Source organism: Suncus etruscus, chromosome 6 (genome assembly GCF_024139225.1).
Source record: "Suncus etruscus isolate mSunEtr1 chromosome 6, mSunEtr1.pri.cur, whole genome shotgun sequence".
Classification (NCBI taxonomy): domain Eukaryota; kingdom Metazoa; phylum Chordata; class Mammalia; order Eulipotyphla; family Soricidae; genus Suncus; species Suncus etruscus.
In genome coordinates, this window is record NC_064853.1 from 41,352,341 (window position 1) to 41,373,315 (window position 20,975).

At 39.9% G+C, this 20,975-nt stretch overlaps 1 protein-coding gene across 1 annotated transcript in view; it reads right to left on the reverse strand.

The window, feature by feature from the left end:
* LOC126011034 (protein argonaute-3) overlaps positions 1–20,975 on the reverse strand; it is a 122,638-nt gene that overhangs the window by 34,232 nt on the left and 67,431 nt on the right. The window contains exons 6-8 of the mRNA XM_049774695.1: positions 7,467–7,601; positions 503–590; positions 231–378 (exon numbers count right to left, since the gene is read on the reverse strand). Coding sequence (XP_049630652.1) covers positions 231–378; positions 503–590; positions 7,467–7,601 — 371 coding nt within the window. The remainder of the gene's footprint in view (positions 1–230; positions 379–502; positions 591–7,466; positions 7,602–20,975) is intronic.

Here is a 20,975-nt window from a genome sequence, read left to right on the forward strand (position 1 = left end):
CCAAAATATAATATCCTTAAAGTAGTATTCCAAAATGTAAATAGTTGCATTAGAATAATACTATGAATTAATTTCCCTCATATTTTTAATTATAAATATCAGAATAAATATTTAAAAAATAGTGCAAATGCCAAAATAAATGTGAGAATGTGAATTAAATTAGAAACTGTCATAAGAGACCCAACAGAATAGTGATGAAAAGATGTTAACGACCAGAACAAATGCATTACTTCTAAGGGCAAGTATGTATGTTTCTGCTCTTGCCCCACTTGGAGACAGGGAAGATGTGGGTACTTCAACTGAAGAGTATATTTTTCTCTGAAGTACTGTGCTACTGTTCTCTCCACTGTTTGGCCATTTTCTAACTGTAAAGGAAAGCTGAAAAAGAAAGAAAGAAAAGCAGACATTAACAACTCATCTTACTATGTGTCAGCAAAACTCCTGATTGACTAAAACAAACTGCCTCACATGGGCTTTGCTTTGAAAATACCAGCTTTCTTACGTTTGATGACTGGCAGGCCTTCGGGTTACATTACAAACGCGGTATTTCCGCCTCATTGTTCCACAATGAGTCACTTCAACCTTCAGACCTGTTCCCAATAAGAAAAAACGAGGTTACAGAAATGTTACATGTGAAATATTTATAGCTATAAAGCTTGTTCAGTACTGTAAATACTTAAATTCTAGACATACAGAAAATGTAATACAGGCAGCAGGATATTAACAAAGAATCTATGTAACATTCAAAATAAAGCTACAGTCCTTAGAAACCTAACTCCAAATGTCTTCACTAAATGATCAAGTTTTACACATTAAAAAAAATCTCCATAAAAAATAAAAATAACCCACGTTTTTCTTTCTTCTCCTTTTATTTATTTTTAAATGTAGTTTATGGTAAATTTTAGTGTTTTGTTGCTTTAGTTTTGGGCCACAAATAGCTGTGCTATGGCTTACTCCTCCTAGCTTTTCACTGTTGGCAGTGCTTGTTTGGCCTTATGCTGTGCTGGGGAAAGAACCCAGATTAGTCATGTGCAAAAGTAAGCATCTTTTCAACTGTACTATCTTGATGGTCCAATTTAGTGTTTTTGTTTTTGACCCCCCTCCCCTTTTCCCAGCGGTGGTGGTGGTGTCCGATATTCAACAGCGCTCAAGGTTTATTCTGACTCTGTACTTGGGGTTTACTCCTGGAGGAGTTTTGGGGGAAAAATAGGGAGTGATGAAGATAGAATCTGGGTTGAGGCATATGCAAGCAAAGTGCTTTAACTACTGTATTTCCAGGCCCCAAATTTCAGTACTTTGCTGGGAAAAGAAAAGGAATGAAAAGAGTTACAATAATTTTGAAAATATTCTAGTTTTCAAATATTTCAACTGCGTTAAAAGATATATATTTTCCCCCACCCAGTGGTGCTCAGAAATCAGTGGCTCTGTGCTCAGAAATTACTACAGGCAGATTTGAGGGATCATATGGGAACCTGAACTCGAACACGGGTCTGCCCTAGGTTGGGTGCGTGCAAGGCTAACTCCCTATTGCTGTGCTATCTCTCCAAATCCAAAAGATTTCAAGTTTTAAAATCAGAATCAAAGACTACAGACAAAATTCAAGTGGAAAGCCAATGTTATTAAAAAAATAAAGAAAAATGTCCTAGGTCATATTAGTAGAGGTAGAGTGGCAATTTTGTTACAGTATCACATAATGCCATAACTCCTCTACCATTGAATATTAGAAATCAAAGCAACCAAAGTAATTTATTGACCTCTGAGAATTTTTTGTTTTTGGGCCACGCCTGGCAGTGCTCAGGGATTATTTCTGGATCTGTGTTCAGAAATCACTCCTGGAAGGCATTGGGGACTATGTGGGGTGCTGGGATTTGAACCACCATCTGTCCTGGGTCAGCTGCATGCAAGGCAAACGCCCTACCACTGTGCTATCTCTTCAGCTCCCTATTTGAGAATCTTTTTTGTTTGTTTTTGTTTTGTGCCATACCCGGCTGCACTCAGGGGTTACTCCTGGCTCTATGGTCAGAAATCACTCCTGGCTTGGGGGACCATATGGGATGCTGGGATTTGAACCAGGTATATCCTGGGTTGACCACATGTTAGGCAAACACTCTACCACTGTGCTATCTCACCAGCCCACAAAGTTTAATACTTTTTTTTAGTTTTTAGGTCACACCGAGCAGTGCTCAGGGGTTACTCCTGGTTCTGCACTCAGAAATTGCTCCTGGCAGGATCGGGGGACCATATGGGATGCCGGGATTCAAACTACAGTCTGTCCTGGCTTGGATGCATGCAAGTTAAACACCCTACCACCGTGCTATCTCTCCAGCTCCGCTTTTTGCAATCTTACTAAAGCAAGATTCAGAAAATGCATGTCATGTAACTTAGAGCATGATTTTAGCTCTTAATCTTTCTAGGCCCTTGCATTCTAAACATTAGGGTCTTGAGGATCCTGAACCTACTTTAGAGAGGAATGAGCTTTTAAGTCATGGGTCAAGGCCAGAGAGATAGTACAGTATCTGCCTATTTGCCTTTCATATAGCCCATGCAGGTTTGATCCTGCAGTACCACATATAGTGCCCCAAAGATCTCCAAAAGTCATCCCTGAACTCAGAGCCAGGGATAATTCCTAAGTCCAGCTGATGTGGGCCAAAATAAAAAAAAAAGAATCATAATAAATCATGAGATAAATTCTTAAATATTTTTGAAAAAAAACTACCGCTCAGGCAATATTCTCAGCCTGGTAGTGCAGGTCTGATGAGTTCAGTGCTAAGATGAATTTTCTTCAGGGCTGCTGGACAGATTTTTTTGAGAGGAAGCAATGTACTATATTTATGCTAACATTGTAATGACTAGCAATTTATTACTGGGAAAATGAAATGTGGTCAGTGTGACAGAGAAACTGGTAATTTGATTTCACTTAATTTAGATTTAAACAGCTACATGTGGCCTTTGGTCTGTGCAGTCTAGGAGCTGCCCAGAGAAGAGTTAACTGAACAGTTGGCTTTTATTCTCAGATAAGTGACCTGATTTCTATCTAGACTCCAAAGGAGAAAAATCTAAAAAGGGGCAAATGGAGGATGACTTATAGTTCCCTGTTGTATTTATGATTATCATTTCCTTCCTTCCTTCCTTCCTTCCTTCCTTCCTTCCTTCCTTCCTTCCTTCCTTCCTTCCTTCCTTCCTTCCTTCCTTCCTTCCTTCCTTCCTTCCTTCCTTCCTCCCTCCCTCCCTCCCTCCCTCCTTCCCTCCCTCCCTCCCTTCCTTCGTTCCTTCTTTCCTTCCGTCCTTCCTTCTTCCCTCCCTCCCTCCCTCTCTCTCTCTCACTTTCTTTCTCTCTCTCTCAGAGATATATTTGACTGCCATGCCTAGGGGTGCTAACAAGCTATGGCAGGTACTACATTTAGGGAGGCAGTGCACAGAATAGTGCCACCATTCCCAACAACATAATAAAGAATTATTCATCCCAAAATTCCAATAGTGTAAAGCTAAGAACAAATCCTGCAATAGTACAGATTGATCCTAATTGCTAACTATGTAGTACTAAATTCAAAGCTCACTGTAATCGTTTCTTCTGGTATTATCAGTACAAATTAAGATGCCCAATGGACACTGCATCAGATTGTTATGATCTTTTTGAGAAGCCATAATTCACTTTGCTAAGTAAATTAGTGAGAAACAGATTTCATTAGTAATGACTTTTATAAAACTAAAAATTTGGACCAATTAGAGCTTTTATATCTCTATTATAAAGAAGATTAGAAAATAAAGTATCAAGGGGAAGCCTTATGTTAAATAAACAGGAGAAAAATACCATTTAAAGTAAGTTATGAAATGTTTAGCAGGGAAGCAAACATTCAAGAACATTTCTGTTAATTTATGTCATTTAAACAAGTTATCTCTAAATCTTCCTCTTGAATTAAAGTTATTAATGAGGTTCTAGAAGCTAAATAGGTTTTATCAAAAAAAACTGGAACTTTTGTATGCATAGGTATTTTTTTTTTTTGGTTTTTGGGCCACACCTGGCGGTGCTCAGGGGTTACTCCTGGTTGTCTGCTTAGAAATAGCTCCTGGCAGGCACGGGGGACCATATGGGACACCGGGATTCGAACCAACCACCTTTGGTCCTGGATTGGCTGCTTGCAAGGCAAACGCCGTTGTGCTATCTCTCCGGGCCCATGCATAGGTATTTTTATCATACGCTTTACCAATACTTCTGCTACTTTACTATGATGAATATCCAACAGGATAAGAAGTTTCTAAAGTTATTATTAAATGTTTAATAAAAAGCTTAAATGGAACCAAATGATTATGCTAAAGTTATTTACTAGCTACAGCATACAATGTACCTCTATTTATCAAATTTGTCATGCCAGTTAAATATTAAACCCATAGCACAGACACATAAATTTGATTTTCTTGAGGTACTATGGTGGGAATACATGATGTACTTTAAAAAAGCCCTCATTTAATTTAAAAATCAACTGAATGTACGAAAAAATAATGACTTTGAATAGAGGAAAAAGTGACCAGCTTGTCAATTAGACCCAACTCAAAATTTTCTACCCCAAAGTTGGGGGCATATATAGGTACCTAGGAATTAGACCCAAATCCAGGGATTAGCAAGATGAAATTTTAAAGAATGGACTAGATAATTCTCTGCCCAGGACCCTCCCCAAACCCTCCATATGCAACCAAAAATGTTTTTTGGCTTTAATAAATCAAAAATTTAACCTATAAACTTGGCTTTACCTTCACTATAACATCAACTTTATAATGCTTTCTAGTCATTTTTTCAGTCATTTCTTTGGGCCCCTGAGCAGTTGAAGTTAAGATCGAGTCCATGCTCTTCGGGCAGCAGTTGAATCCTTGTTCTGTACATCTTGTATTTTCTGTGATAGAGTGGTGATATGAGTTGATTGCATAGTTACCGAAATATAATGTAAATGATTTCATGATATCAGAGGTGGTAACTAAGCAGCAACTCCATTGGAAACTATGGTATTCAAATGATTACATATTAATGGTGGGTAATGCACTAGTTCCTAATAACGCTAATTTGTGCAGCCAAAACATATTATGAAAGGACAATGGCATGGTTGCAAAACAGTAAAATATAACAGTTTCTTATGTAGTTCTTAAACAAATTAAGATATTTTTTCTTAAAAAAAGCACACATTTTCTTTTTAAGTTTTTATTGTAATGATATATTTCTCTCAGTTTCTGAGTGGCAAAGAAGCCATGATTATTGGAGCAAGCAGAATATATTCACTATTTTAAATAATTTGGGAACTGAAAAGAGTTCAGTAAACAAATTTAAATGCTTCATTTAAAGTGAAAATTGAAAATTTTCTGCAACCAATAGGGAAAAATTAAAAAAATTATTTTTAAAATCTGACATTTGATATAAACATAATTTTGCTATTCATTTTGTGCAGAGAATATCTGATTTCTATTCCTATCTATATAATAAAGAACAAAATACAGTGGAATTACATCAAATATGACAATTGGTCCTAAAATCACAAACAAGGTGAGTATTGTACACAATCAAAATTATTTTTGAAAAATCCCTTAAACTGCTAAAGTAGTATATGTGGATTTGCATACGAAAATGCAGATGTTTAAGGGAACAAACAGAGCTGGAGCGGTAGGGCTCTTGCCTTGCACGCACGCAGCTGATCCCCAGCGTCCCATATGGATCCCCAAGCCAGGAGTGATTTCTGAGCGCATAGTCAGAAGTAACCCCTGAGCTGATGTCACTGTGTGCGGCTCCCTCCATCCCAAAAAGGGAACAAACATATGAAGAGTAGATATATAGAAAAAATATTTCCTTTTTTATAATTTGTTTTTTGGGCCACTCCCAGAGGGCTTACTCTTGACTGCACTCAGGGATCATATATGTGTTGAGGATTAAACCCAGATTAGTCATACACACAAGGTAAACACTGTTATTCTATTTGTCTGACCCTTAACATTTTTATTATTATAATAATCATTATTTTTTTCAGGGGGAATGTCTGACATGTCTGGCTGTGCTCAGAGCCTAGTCCTGGTTTTATGACTAGATTGTAATACAGACTTCACTTAAAAGACCAGATGTAGGAATCAAACTGGGATCAGAAGCATGCAATTCAAGTGCCTTATTCCCTGTGCTCTTTCATCTCTATTTTCTTCTTGATGGGGAGTACACACACGACAGTGCTCAAGGCTTACTAATGGTTCTGTGCTCAGGGAGTCTCCTGGTAGTGCTTGGGAAAACCACATGTGGTACTGGGGATCGAATTCAGGTAAGGCACATGAAAGGCAAATGCCCAACTGGCTGTATTCAGTCCATGTGCTATATATATATATTTTTATATCTTAAAAATACCATGAAGAGATGAATTCATGTAAGATGTACACCTGATGTAACTCCACTGTACAAATATTAACTACCAACTAAAACAATACAAATCAATTGTATAAGGTACAACTAAGTTCTAACTTTAGAGCAATAAATAAAATTGGCTAGCTGCATAATATCATTTTTTTTTTTTTTGGTTTTTGGGCCACACCCGTTTGACGCTCAGGGGTTACTCCTGGCTATGTGCTCAGAAATCGTCCCTGGCTTGGGGGGACCATATGGGATGCCGGGGGATCAAACCGCGGTCCTTCCTTGGCTAGCGCTTGCAAGGCAGACACCTTACCTCCAGCGCCACCTACCCGGCCCCCCATAATATCATTTTTAAATGATTAAAATATTATTATCATTTCAAAAAAAAAAAAGAAGTCCAGTTTGGAACCCTTTTTGGAATAGGCTTGCTACTTTCTTTTTTTCTTTTTTCTTTTTTTTTTTTTGGTTTTTGGGCCACACCTGGCTATGCTCATTACTCCTGGCTATCTGCCCAGAAATAGTTCCTGGCAGGCACGGGGGACCATGTGGGATGCTGGGATTCGAACCAACCACCTTAGGTCCTGGATTGGCTGCTTGCAAGGCAAACACCGCTGTGCTATCTCTCTGACCCTTGGCTTGCTACTTTCAACACTATTCTAGAAGGATTTTCCTATTAGAAATTCTTTTTTTTTTTTTTTTTTTTTTTGGTTTTTGGGTCACACCCGGCAGTGCTTAGGGGACAATATGAGATGCCGGGATTCGAACCACCGTCCTTCTGCGTCTAAGCCTTACCGCTGTGTTATCTCTCTGGCCCCGCTATTAAAAATTCTTAAACTTTCAGCCAATAGGGGAGAATTTAAATATTAACAAAAAGTAAACTGGTATAGACAGTAATTCCATTACTTGGTATTCCTCTTATTCAAACATTACTTAAGATGTCATGGTAATGAATCTGATGTAACATTTTATTATTGATCTATATTTTAACTGGTGATGTTACATGAGTAGATTTTAATTATGAAAAATGTTTCAATAAAAGTTTATTATATCCATGCACTTTATAGCTAAGTTTTTCTAATACTAATTCATTTACCTTTAATCTCTTTGGTGAATTTTACCCGGTGAGAATCAGTCAAAGGTCTTGGTTGCTCATCAATATTATGAATGTCAAGAACTTCACACATAAACTGAATTACAGGTTGTGCTTTGTAGAAGGCAGTGGCAGAAACTAAGAAGAAAAACACAAATAGTAAAAATGTGTTTAAAAATTAAGAAATTACAATTCAGTCTCCATGATAACTATAGAATTAAAAAGATACCTAACATACACTTATTTACTTAAGACAACGCTGTGCTATCTTTCTAGTTCCCTAGTTCTGGAAATTTAAAGGTGTTACCAATAGTTATTAGAAGAGTATTCATTTAAAAAAAATGCTGGGATTAGCACAGCAGTAGGGCATTTGCCTTGAATGCGATCAACCTAGGGCAGACCTGGGTTCGATTCCCAGCAACCCATATATGGTCCCCTGAGTCTGTCAGGAGTGATTTCTGAGCACAGAGCCAGGAGTAACCCCTGACCGCTGCTGGGTGTGGCCCCCAAAACAAACTAAAAATAAAAATTGTATTTAAAAAAACTAAAATAAATAAATAAATAAAAATAAAAAAAAACATAAATTGTGCATAATAAATTAGGTGAATATACTTCCTTTTTTGGGGGGTTTGGGCCACTCAGGGGTCACTCCTGGCTATGCGCTCAGAAATCGCTCCTGGCATGGGGACCATATGGCGGGGGGGGGATCGAACTGCAGTCTGTCCTAGGTAAGTGTGTGCAAGGCAGATGCCCTACCACTTGCGCCACCATTCCAACCCCAATGTACTTCGTGTGTGTGTGTGTGTGTGTGTGTGTGTGTGTGTGTGTGTGTGTGTGTGTGTGTGTGTGTGTGTGTGGTTTTTGGGTCACACCCAGCTGTGTTCAGGGGTTATTCCTGGCTCCAGGCTCAAAAATTGGTCCTGGCAGGCACGGGGGACCATATGGGACACCGGAATTCGAACCGATGACCTTCTGCATGAAAGGCAAACGACTTACCTCCATGCTATCTCTCCGGCCCCTGTACTTCCTTTTTAATTTAAAAAGTAAAACAATTGAAACACAATTCTGAGCTTTGATTCTTTTTTTCTAAGGTTTTCAGAAAGTGAACTGGGGTACTAATATGAAATTCTATTCTCCTTTTGTACAGCTCATTATCTCATCCATACTATTGTCTCACAGCATGATGTACGTCACGTTCCCAATGATGGGTAGTTATGTTAGTTTTAGTTTTAACTTTTTTGTTCGTTTTTGAACCACACCCTATGACGCTCAGGGGTGACTCCTAGCTATGTGGCGCTCAGAAATCGCTCCTGGCTTGGGGGACCATATGGGACGTCGGGGATTGAACGGAGGTCCATACTGGGTCAGCCGCATGCAAAGCAAACACCCTACCACTGCACTATCGCTTCAGCAACAACAAGCACATATTTCTGAGTCAATGTTTCTATTTAAGAAGTAGGGTAAAATGAATATATAATGACTTTTTATTGTTTTATTGTTACTATTTTTCTGTTTGTATTTGAGCCACAGCAGGCTCTGTGTTCAGAAATATCTCCTGGTGGTGCACAGGAAACCATATGGGATGCTTGGGATTGAATCTGGGCTAATCTTTTGGTTACACCTAGCAATGTTTGGGGTCTCTGCTCTGTGCTCTGAGTTGCTCCCAGAATGCTCAGAGGAACATGCAAAGCATGGACCCCAGCTCTCTGAGCTATCTCCCTAGCTCAGAATACACCATTTTTAAACTTTGCTACACTGAAGCCATTGAATCCAGCTCTCTCTAAACTGAGCTAGATCTTTGCAAATTATTTTGCCTTATCTGCAATCTTATAGACAAATTTTCTTCACTGATTCTTTAATACCAGAATTCACAAATGGTGAAACTTATACCACAGAGTTCTAACTACTCAACAAGTATTAGTATCTTCCTTGAAATCTTTTATTATTTTTCCTTACTGTTTAGACCATTGTCTTTCAAATCATCTTACTATAGGGGCTGGAGAGAAAGCACAGTGATAGGGTGTTTGCCTTGCACGCAAGACAATTCAGGATGGACAGTAGTTTGAATCCAAGCATCTCATATTGTCCCCCAAGCCTGCCAGGAGCGATTTCTAAGCGCAGAGCCAGGAGTAATCCCTGAGTGCCCGGTGTGACTCAAAACCCACCACCACCACCACTACCAACAACAACAGCAAAACAAAACCAAAAAACCCAACCAAAAAAAAACACCTTACTATTTAAGGACATCTTATTTAGAAATGTAGATATTTGATTGAAAATGAAAGTAACAAAAACTTTTATGAAAGAATCAAAATCGTATGAGCTATCTCTCTGGTAAAAAAATTCTAATATTTTAAAAATAAATAGAAAAGAGAAAGAAAAAAGAAGAAAAGAAAATAAATAGAAAAGAAAGAAAAAATTCTAATATTTTATAAATCAGTATCTAAATCTTTGTACAAATATATAGACATATATAATTTTATTCCTTGTTCCTTTCACAACATAGTTAATTCAGGGGTCAGAGTGATAGTACAACAGTAGGGCATTTGCCTTGTATACTGCTGATCCAGGACGGACCTGGGATCGATCCCAGGCATCCCATATAGTCCCCTGAACCTGACAGGAGCGATTTCTGAGTGGAGAGGCAGGAGTAATCCCCAAGTACCACCAGGTGTGGGCCCCAAAAGGCAAAACAAAACAAAACAAAACCTAAAAAACACACACAAAAAACCCCAAAACAGGGGCCGGAGAGATAGCATGGAGTTAAGGCGTTTGCCTTTCATGCTGGAGGTCATCGGTTCGAATCCCCGTTGCCCCATATGGTCCCCTGTGCCTGCCAGGAGCAATTTCTGAGCATGGAGCCAGGAAAAACCCCATGAGCACTGCCGGGTGTGACCCAAAAACCACAAAAAAAAAAAAAAAAAAAAAAAAAAACCCAAAACAACAAGTTAGTTAATTCAAATGGAAAAGTGATGCTTAACTTTCACACTAAAAGAAATAGATGAAAAGGAATTAGAGAGATGGTTCAAAAGACTGGATGAAGTGCTTGTTTTTATTCATGAGGTCTGGGTTCTATCTCCAGTACCAGTTGGCTCCTTGAGCACCACTAGGAATGATCCCTTAGCACTGATCTAGGAGTAGTCCTTGAATACTCTGGATATAGTTCCAAAACAAAATAAAATCTATTAAGAAGTTGGGGCCAGAGAGATAGCATGGAGGTAAGGCGTTTGCCTCTCATGCAGAAGGTCAGTGGTTCGAATCCCGGCATCCCATATAGTTCCCTGAGCCTACCAGGAGTGATTTCTGTGCGTGCAGCTAGGAGTAGCCCCTGAGCGCTGCCGGGTGTGACCCAAAACAAAAACAAAAACAAAAAAAAAAAAAAAAAAAAAAGAAAATCCAGTAGAATCTATAAATAAAATAACAAGGAGACTAGATTTAATCAATTTACAAAAATACATTGTTTTTATAAAATAGCAACCAAATTAAAATGTCATTTAAATGGATACAGCTTAATCACACAAGAAAAAATATAAGACAGTAGGGAATAACAACAAATGATAAATTAGTCCTATGCAAATAATATCTTTATTATGAAAGATATTTACAGAAGACATAAATGAATGTAATATATCCTTTTTATGCAAATTATCCCAACTAATATGTACATTTCAAAGCAATTTCACTTAAGATGTCAACAAGATATAAAACTCTCTATCAGAAATTTAAAGAATCAGACATTAAAATTAACAAGAAAGAGGAATGAAATATGAATAGCCAGGACAATTCGTTTTCTGTAGTGATGTCAGAAACAGAAACCAAAGCACTGCAGATGAGAGATGTGTATTTGACCACCAAATCACATTCTCCTGACTTAATCAAGACAAGTTTAAAAAACAAAGTTGGAGGCTATCGACAGTACAGCAAGTCAGACGCTTCTCTTGCATGTGATTGCCCCAGGTTCGATCTCCAGCACCCACGATCCCTGGATCCCCGCTAGAAGTGATCCCTGAGTATAGAGCCAGGAGTATGTCCTGAGGGCAGCTGGGTGCGGGCCGAAAACCAAAAATAAAAAATTGGCCCAAGATTTGTTTCATACAGTTTGAGTGTGGTTCAAGTGCCTGGAATGTGTGAGACCCTGAATTTTTATTCCTATTTTAACTGAGGCACATATGTCATGGCTGTGTGCTCAACAAGTCAGATCTTCTGCTTAGAATGCTTACAAGTCTTTTTTTGTTGCATTGCTCAAAGGATGCTGCATTTCCCATGGTGTCTATAAACTTTCTTGTAGGAGGACTAAATAGCTAAAATTGCAGAGTTGCTAACCTCCACTTGAATAAAACATGTAGGACAATGGGACCACAACTGTGAGCAAAAGCCCTTAACAAGGAAAGCACCCTAACCCCATTGTGGAAGACCTCCTCCAGGTCTTACTAATTACCTTTAATTATCTTGTTTGTAGTTGAGGAAGTCTACATAAAAAAAATTAAGGGGCTGAAGCTGTGGCGCAAGCGGTAAGGCCTTGCACGCGCTAACCTAGGATGGACCACAGTTCGATCCCCCTGCGTCCATATGGTCCCCCATGCCAGGAGCGATTTTAAGAGTGCATAGCTAGGAGTAAACCCTATGCATCACCAGGTGTGGCCCAAAAACCTCCCCCCAAAAAATCATTTTTATAGTATTTTATACTAACCAAGTTAGGCAAAAAACAGGCACAAGTATTGCTTGATACATGGTGCCTAAGCACATGTCGCCTACATCTCCACTCCTGAGATGTGACTTTCCTACTTTCATGCTGGGTTATATATCGGCCTCTCTCAGACTTTGGAAAAGCCCATGCTCTCTCTCTTGAGCATGTTACTCTCTTCCTCCCCTTCTTCAATACCTTTGAATAAAATAGTTGTTTTTTTGTTTGTTTGTTTGTTTGTTTTAGTTTTTGGGTCATACCCGGCAGCGCTCAGGGGTTACTCCTGGCTCCATGCTCAGAAATTGCTCCTGGCAGGCATGGGGGACCATATGGGACGCTGGGATTCGAACCGATGACCTCCTGCATGAAAGGCAAATGCCCTACCTCCATGCTATCTCTCCAGCCCCCCCCCCCTTTTTTTTTTGGGTTTATGGGTCACACCTGGCAGCGCTCAGGGGTCACTCCTGGCTCTACTCTCAGAAATCGCCCCTGGCAGGCACAGGGGACCATATGAGATGCCGGGATTCGAACCACTGTCCTTCTGTATGAAAGGCAAACTCCTTACCTTCATGCTATCTTTGCGGCCCCAATTTCCTTTATTTTTAAAAATTTAATTGATTTTTGCTTTTTCTTCTTTTTCCCCTCCCCCCTACATAGGATGAATTAGGGGTGAATGTGTTACAGTTTCCAAGGAATGCTCAAGAGGTTTAGGAGTACTCTTGGTGACACTCAACCAACCAGAATATTTCAGTGCTCTGATCCAGTAGTGCTAAACTGGTAGAATTGGGGAGTGGTCTAAACAACAAACCTACCCCACCCCCAGTGAATAAGACTTTCATTTCATTTCATTTCTTAAAAATCAAGATAGCTCTGTTTTGTTCTGTCGTGAATTGAAGACAGCCACAATGCCGTGAAGACACTTAGCTAGTCTTAAAGGAGGTCTATATAGCAACAAACTATGCAGTTCAGTACAAAATTGGTCTCAACTGAGTTTAAGAGATAAAACTAGGGGCCAGAGAGGTGGCGCACCAGTAGGGCATTTGCCTTGCTTGCGGCTGACCTAGAATGGACTGTGAGTCAATCCCCCAGCATCCCAAATGGTCTCTAAGCCAGGAACGATTTCTGAGCACATAGCCAGGAGTAACGAGTGTCACCACAGGATGTGGCCCAAAAACCGAGAGAGAGAGAGAGAGAGAGAGAGAGAGAGAGAGAGAGAGAGAGAGAGAGAGAGATATTAAAGTAAACACTTAAACATTTATTATGTACCTTCTATATCAGAACTCATGAATCAGACACAGCCTATGCTTTATTTTTTGCTTTTGTTTTTGGATCACATCCGGCAGCACTCAGGGATTACTTCTGGCTCAACGCTCAGAAATCGCTCCAGGCAGGCTCAGGGGACCATATGGGATGCTGGGATTCGAACCACCATCCTTCTGAATGCAAGGCAAACGCCCTACCTTCAAGCTATCTCTCCGGCCCAAAGCCTGTGCTTTTAAAGAAAACATTCTGGATTAAGATGGCAGATTAAGGAGCCAGAGCCCTGGCACAATGGTAGGGCGTTTGCCTTGCATGCGGCTGACCTAGGATGGGCCATGTTTCAATCCCCAGGTGTCCCATATGGTCTCCCAAGCCAGGGGTGATTTCTGAGGGAATAGCCAGGAGTAACCCGAGTGTCACCAGGTATAGCCCTTCCCCCAAAAAAGATGGCAGATTAATTAAATTAAGCCCATTTTTTGGTTCGTTTTTGGTCACAAATAGATGTGCTCAGGAATTATTCCTGATTCTGCACTCAGTAATCACTCCTAGTGGGCTCAGGGGACCATATAAGATGCTGAGGATCAAACCTAGGTTGGCACTGTGCTATTATCTCTGATCCCCCTCCCCCATTTCATTCTGTCCCCAAGTTCCTCTTTCAACTAGGAAAAGAAATAGCCTATAGAAGATAACAGAAAATGCACTAATATTTATCCATTTATCCATTCATCCATCCATCCATCCATCCACCCAACCACCCACCCATCCATTTTCTGGTTTTTGGGCTATACCTGGCAGCACTCAGAAGTTACTCCTGGCAGGCTCAGGGAACCATGTGGGATGCCGGGGTACAACTCAGATTGGCCGAGTGCAAGGCAAACACCCTCCCCTCTGTGCTATCATTCTAGCCCCAGGAAACGTACTAACATTTAGAAAGCAGATAAGTTGTAACTGACATACCAAATCCAAGAAAATGAAATCTAAAGTCAGTTTGGTTGGGAAAAGTCAGATTCAATTGCATTTATATTATAGAACTCTTACAAAGCACATGAAACAGTAACAAGTACTTCTGAAAATGGTGGTAGGTGAATTAAAAATAAAGAGGGAAGCCATTTGAGAAGCAGTTAGTTCTAAGATCCTTTATATAGGATACTGATAAATTCCATACTGATACACACAATGGTCCTTTCTTCATTCATATGTCCATCAAAGGTTTAATCTCTAGAATGTAAAACAGGGAATCTAGAGGGAAGTCAGAAATACTTGAGTGGACAGTACAGAATCCCAAACAAGAAATTAAATGACTACAAACATTAAATATTAAATACAGACATTGCATCAGCTAAGATCCCCACAATGCAGGCAACTGAACTGTTACCATTTAGGCAGCCTCTGGAAAACATCTTGGGATGAAGCTCTCTATCAGCGGATGCCATTGAGGCAGTCAGAACTTTGAGCTAGTGTTTTTGACTCCTACTAAATTCTATGTATATATGGTATATATATATATATATATATATATATATATATATATATATATATATATATGGCAAGTCTCTGAAATAGAAAATGAGTTAAGACAAATAGGGGTTTGAAGGAACATGTATGAGTAAAATAAAATTATGGTAAGACAGTAATATAAAGAATATTGTTGGGCCCGGAGAGATAGCACAGCGGCATTTGCCTTGCAAGCAGCTGATCCAGGACCAAAGGTGGTTGGTTCGAATCCCGGTGTCCCATATGGTCCCCTGTGCCTGCCAGGAGCTATTTCTGAGCAGACAGCCAGAAGAAACCCCTGAGCACCGCCGGGTGTGGCCCAAAAACCAAAAAAAAAAAAAAAAACCAGAAAAAAAAAAGAATATTGCATATGTGAAAGAATGATTGTTATTTAAAAAAAAAAAAGTAGCATGCAGAAAAGTAAAGAGAGATTGGGGATGCAATTCAGTGACAGAAAATTTGTTTTCCAAAAGTGAGTTGGAGCCCTAAATTTGAGCCTCAGCACTGAAAACAAATAAAAAAAACTAAACGACTCCCACCCCCCCAAAAAACAATCCTCTTATCTCCCCCCCAAATTTAGAAATTAAAAATAGTAGCAGAAAAAAAAATATGAAGAGGAATAGCAGAGAAATGAAAAAAAAATTACCTAGAAAATAAAGCAAAGCATGGGGAGTGGTGGCACAAGCGGTAAGGTGTCTGCCTTGTCTGCACTAGACTAAGACGAACCACGGTTCAATCCCCAGGCGTCCCAAGTGGTCCCCCAAGCCAGGAGCGATTTTTGAGCACATAGCCAGGAGTAATCCCTGAGCGTCACCGGGCATGGCCCAAAAAACAAAAACCAAAAAAAGGCAAAGCAAAGCAAATAAAAGACAATAGGAACATACTTAAAATAGGTGGGTTTTGTATTTTTTTTTCCTTTTTAAAAAACTTTATTTTGGGAGCTGTAGAGATAGTACAGTGGGTAGAGCACTTGCCTTCTATGTGGCTGACTCAGATTCAGTTTCTGGCATACCAAATGGCCCCCTGAGCCCACCAAGAGTGATTCCTAAGTATAGAGTGTAATAATCCTTGAGCACTGCCAGGTATGGCCCCCAAACAAGACAAAAACAAAATTTTGGTCTTGGAGCTACATTCAGCAATGCTCAGGAGTCACTTGTGGTAGTGCGTGGGAAACCATGAAATGCTAGGAATAAATCCACACCTCTTGTTTACAACATATATGTTCCAGCCCATTAAGCTATCTCTCTGGCCCATTGTTTTCCATTTTATGGAGAATTACTTTCCACATGAAAATCTAATGAAAATTTATTATTTTATTTCTAAATATTATTATTATTATTATTATTATTATTATTATTATTATTATTATTATTATTATTATTATTATTATTTTGGTTTTTGGACCACACCGGGAGGTGCTCAGGGGTTACTCTTGGCTGTCTGCTCAGAAATAGCTCCTGGCAGGCTCGGGGGACCATGTGGGACATTGGGATTCGAACCAACCTCCTTTGGTCCTGTATCGACTGCTTGCAAGGCAAACGCCGCTGTGCTATTTCTCCGGGCCCTAAATATTATTATTAATATTTCTAAACTATCACTGAAATTTTTGATAGACTTTACACTGCATAAGTTATCAAAAAAAGTTTCTCGAGGGGGGTCGGAGTGGTGGCACAGAGTGGTAAGGCATCTGCCTTGCAGGTGCTAGCCTAAGATGGACAGTGGTTCGATACCCTGGAGTCCCATATGGTCCCCCAAGCCAGGAGCAATTTCTGAGTAAATAGCCAGGAGTAACCCCTGAGCGTCACTGGGTGTGGCCAAAACAAAACAAGTTTCTCATGTACCTTTTCCTAATGAATCATTCAATCAGTTATAAAACTGAAGAGAAAAGAGAAAATCAGGGGCTGGAGAAATAGAACAGAGGGTAGGGGGTTTGCCTCACACATGCTCGGCCCAGATTAAAATTCCAGCATCCCTATGATCCATATAGCCTCCTGAGAAATTACCAGGAGTAATTTCTGAGCGCAGAGCCAGGAGTAGCCAGGAGTGCTGCCAGATACAGCACTAATCCCTCCAAAAGAGGAAATCAGTATAGGAGAAAGACAAGAAGTAATCTTTAAGAAAAGAATGAAAGGGCCAGAGAAATGGTACAGCAGTAGGGCATTTGCCTTGTGCATGGGTGACTGGGGACAGACCTGGGTTTGATTCCTGGCATCCTATATAGTCCCCTGAGGGTTGTGGCCCAAAAACAAAAAACAAACAAACAAAAAAAAGAATAGAGTGAAGTGTAAATACCAACCAAATTCTAGTAGTGAGAATCATCAAGACTATAACAAATATTCCAACTGCCATTATGCTATATTTCCTTTATGTCTTATTTTTTTTTTTAGTGACAGAGACTCAAACATGTGAAGCACTACTGAGCTATATCCTTGGTTCATTATGTTATTTTTCTAGGGAAAGAAGAGATTGGGTATTTTAATATAGCTGTCTTTATTTTGGCCTGGCTTGATGTCATATTAAGTTCCTGCCATGCTACCTGTAATCAGTAAGAAATCTCCTTTTTAGGGGGAGTGAGATTTTGGGCCACACTTGATGGTCATTGATTATGGCTGGCTCTGCACTCAGAAATTACTCCTACTGGTACTCCGGGGACCATATGGAATGCTGGGGATCGAACACAGGGTTGTTGTGTGCAAGACAATTGCCTTACATGCTGTACAATCTTTCTGGCCCTTTAGACTCTCATCTCATCACAAAGAAATGTTCTGCTATGGTGAGTGACCCAGGTTCATTCCATGGCATCCCATATTATCCCCCAGCCCTATAGGGACAATTCCTGAGTATAGAGCCAGGAGTAAGCATTGAGATGGGTGTGGCCCCCAAACAACAATAAAAGAAACAAACAGATATAAATGTTCTAGTTAGCTCTACTTTGTAGAGGACAAATTTGAATATCATTAGAAATAATATTTTTAATTTTATATATGAGCTCCAGACTAACATATAAGAAATATTAATACTGCAATTAGAACTAGAAATCTGCTTTCTTCTGCATCATTTTTTTTTTTGGACAGTACCTGACAGTACTCAGAATTTACTCCTGCACCTCCCTTTGTTGTAAGTCATGCACCCTATTCACTGTCCTCTTGCTCAGGCCCTTTACTCCTGGCTCTTTGCTCAGGGATCATTCCTAGGATGCTTAGGGAATCATATGAAGTGCTGGGGGTTGAACTCAGGACAACTATGTGCAAGGCAAGTGCCTTACCTATTGAATTATCTCTCTGATCCAAGCTTTTCTTTTAAAATAATCTTCAGTATAAATTTTAGACTTTCTTTCTTTATATTTATTGATTTATTTTGTTTTTGGATCATACCTGTCAGTGCTCAGGGGTTACTTCTGGTTCTGCGTTCAGTAATTGCTTCTGGCAGGCACGGGGACCAAATGGGATGCTGGGATTCAAAACCACCGTCTGTCCTGGATCAGCTGCATGCAAGGAAAACACCCTACTGCTATGCTATCTCCCCAGCCCTAGACTTTCTTTTTTTAAATAAGGGGCATATTGAGTGGAACTTTGGCCACTCATTATGATGCATGGGGGCCATCAGGTCTAAATCTAGCTGTGGGGGCAGGAAGAGTATCCATGACCAATCTCAGAGCCTCATACATGATCTACACTTCAGCCATGTATCAGCCCAAACTTGGGTTCTCAAGCAAATATAGATAATAGTTATTAAACCCCACCACCATTTATATATTCTTTTTTTTTTTTTTTTTTTTTTGGTTTTTGGGCCACACCCGGCAGTGCTCAGGGGTTTCTCCTGGCTGTCTGCTCAGAAATAGCTCCTGGCAGGCACGGGGGACCATATGGGACACCGGGATTCCAACCAACCACCTTTGGTCCTGGATCGGCTGCTTGCAAGGCAAACGCCGCTGTGCTATCTCTCCGGGCCCACCATTTATATATTCTAACTACTTTCTTCTAGGAGCAAAACAGAGAATGTTTTACAATAATGTCTTTTTTATATAATTTTCATTTTGACCGAAGTGGATTACAAATCTTTCACAGTAATTTTTTTTTTGGGGGGTTTTGGGCCACACACTCGGCGGTGCTCAGGGGTGACTCCTGGCTGTCTGCTCAGAAATAGCTCCTGGCAGGCACAGGGGACCATATGGGACACAGGGATTCGAACCAACCACCTTTGGTCCTGGATCGGCTGCTTGCAAGGCAAACATCGCTGTGCTATCTCTCTGGGCCCCTTTCACAGTAATATTTAAGGCACATAGTGACACTGAATTAGGGGCATTTCATCACCAATGTTGTCCTTACTCCACCCCTGTTCCCAACATGCATCCCATATCCCCCTCCTTTATCCTCTGGGCTGCTAGTATTAGTGGTCCCCTCTGTGTCTAGCTTGCTGTAGATTGAATATCGATTCTGTTGTCATGGGCTTTGGATTTGGTGTATAATAATGTCTTTTTGGGGCCGGAGCAGTGACACGGAGTGGTAAGGCATCTGCCTTGCCAGCACTAGCCTTGAATGAACCATAGTTCAAACCCCCAGTGTCCCATATGGTCCCCCAAGCCAGGAACAATTTCTGAGCGCATAGCCAGAAGTAACCTCTGAGTGTCATCAGATGTGGCCTCAAAAAAAATAAATGTCTTTTTTACTGAAAAGCATGAGAAAGTAAAAACCTTTTTTGTTTATTTTGGGGCCACACTCAGCAGCGCTCAGGAATTACTCCTGGCTCTGTGCTCAGAAATTGATCCTGGCAGGCTCAGGGGGGCCATATGGGATGCCAGGAATCAAACCCAGATCCGTCCTGGGTTGGTTGCATGCAAGGCATATGCCCTACCACTGTGCTAGCTCTCTGGCCCAAAACAAAACCTTTTAATTCACATGTCCAGGGTCTGAGATTTACCTTTGAGGAATTTTCTTTCTTTTATTTGGGGAGGGTCAGGGTTTGAATTCTTAGAGCTATTCCTGGCTCTGTCATCAGGCAAGACTCCTGCCAGTACTTGGGGACTATAAGCAGTGTAAGGGTTCAAACAGGTTGGCCACATGCAAGGTAAGCATCTTGCCTCTGGCCCCTCTTAAGGAAATAAAACAGAGAGCATTAACTTTGGACTCAAGGGGCCGAAAAGATAGCATGGAGGTAAAGCATTTGCCTTGCATGTAGAAGGACAGTGGTTTGAATCCCGGCATCCCATAGGGTCCTCCGAGCCTGCCAGGAGCGATTTCTGAGCGTAGAGCCAGAAGTAACCCCTGAGCGCTGCCGGGTGTGACCCAAACACCTAAACCAAACCAAACAAAAACAAAAAAAACTTTACACAAATATCAAATATAAACTGTGATCTTTAAGAGAGTGGAAGTCACTTTGGATAAAGTTTAGAGATATCTCCCTAAACTTCAGCGAGGTATAGCAACTAACTCATAACTGTGATAGTTTATATGAAGTAATTCAACCACTTTGGCTTCTCTATAATAATAAGTTTAAATAAAAACATTTTAATAAATACTAAACTATAATGTATCATTACAATAATAAAATTCAAAGTGCAAATTAATTTGCCCTAAAAGCGGACTAAAGGGCTAGAGCAATAGCACAGCATGTAGGGTGTTACCCTTGCATGTGACTGACCCTGGTTCTATCCCTGACATCCTATATGGTCCCGAAAACCTGCCAGAAGTAATTTCTGAGCACAGAACCAGGAATAATTCCTAAGAGCCACTAGGTGTTGCCCAAAAACTTAATGCCTCCCTGCAAAAATAGTAGGACTACATGTTTAAAAAAAAAATCTACATTTTATTGGTCTAAGATGAATGATGCCAAGTATAATACATTTCATAACAATAAGGTACATAAATAATTTGTGGATCCTAAGAAATTAACCATTTACACTACATATTCATCAATTATATTATCATAGATTTATAATTAATATATCTAGTTATGTATTATACAATGAAATATATTTATAAGTAGTAATAGATAACATCTGTATATAACTGATATATAAAAGTATCACTTATAAGTCAACTCCCAATTTCAGAGATGATCAAATATAAAAAAAC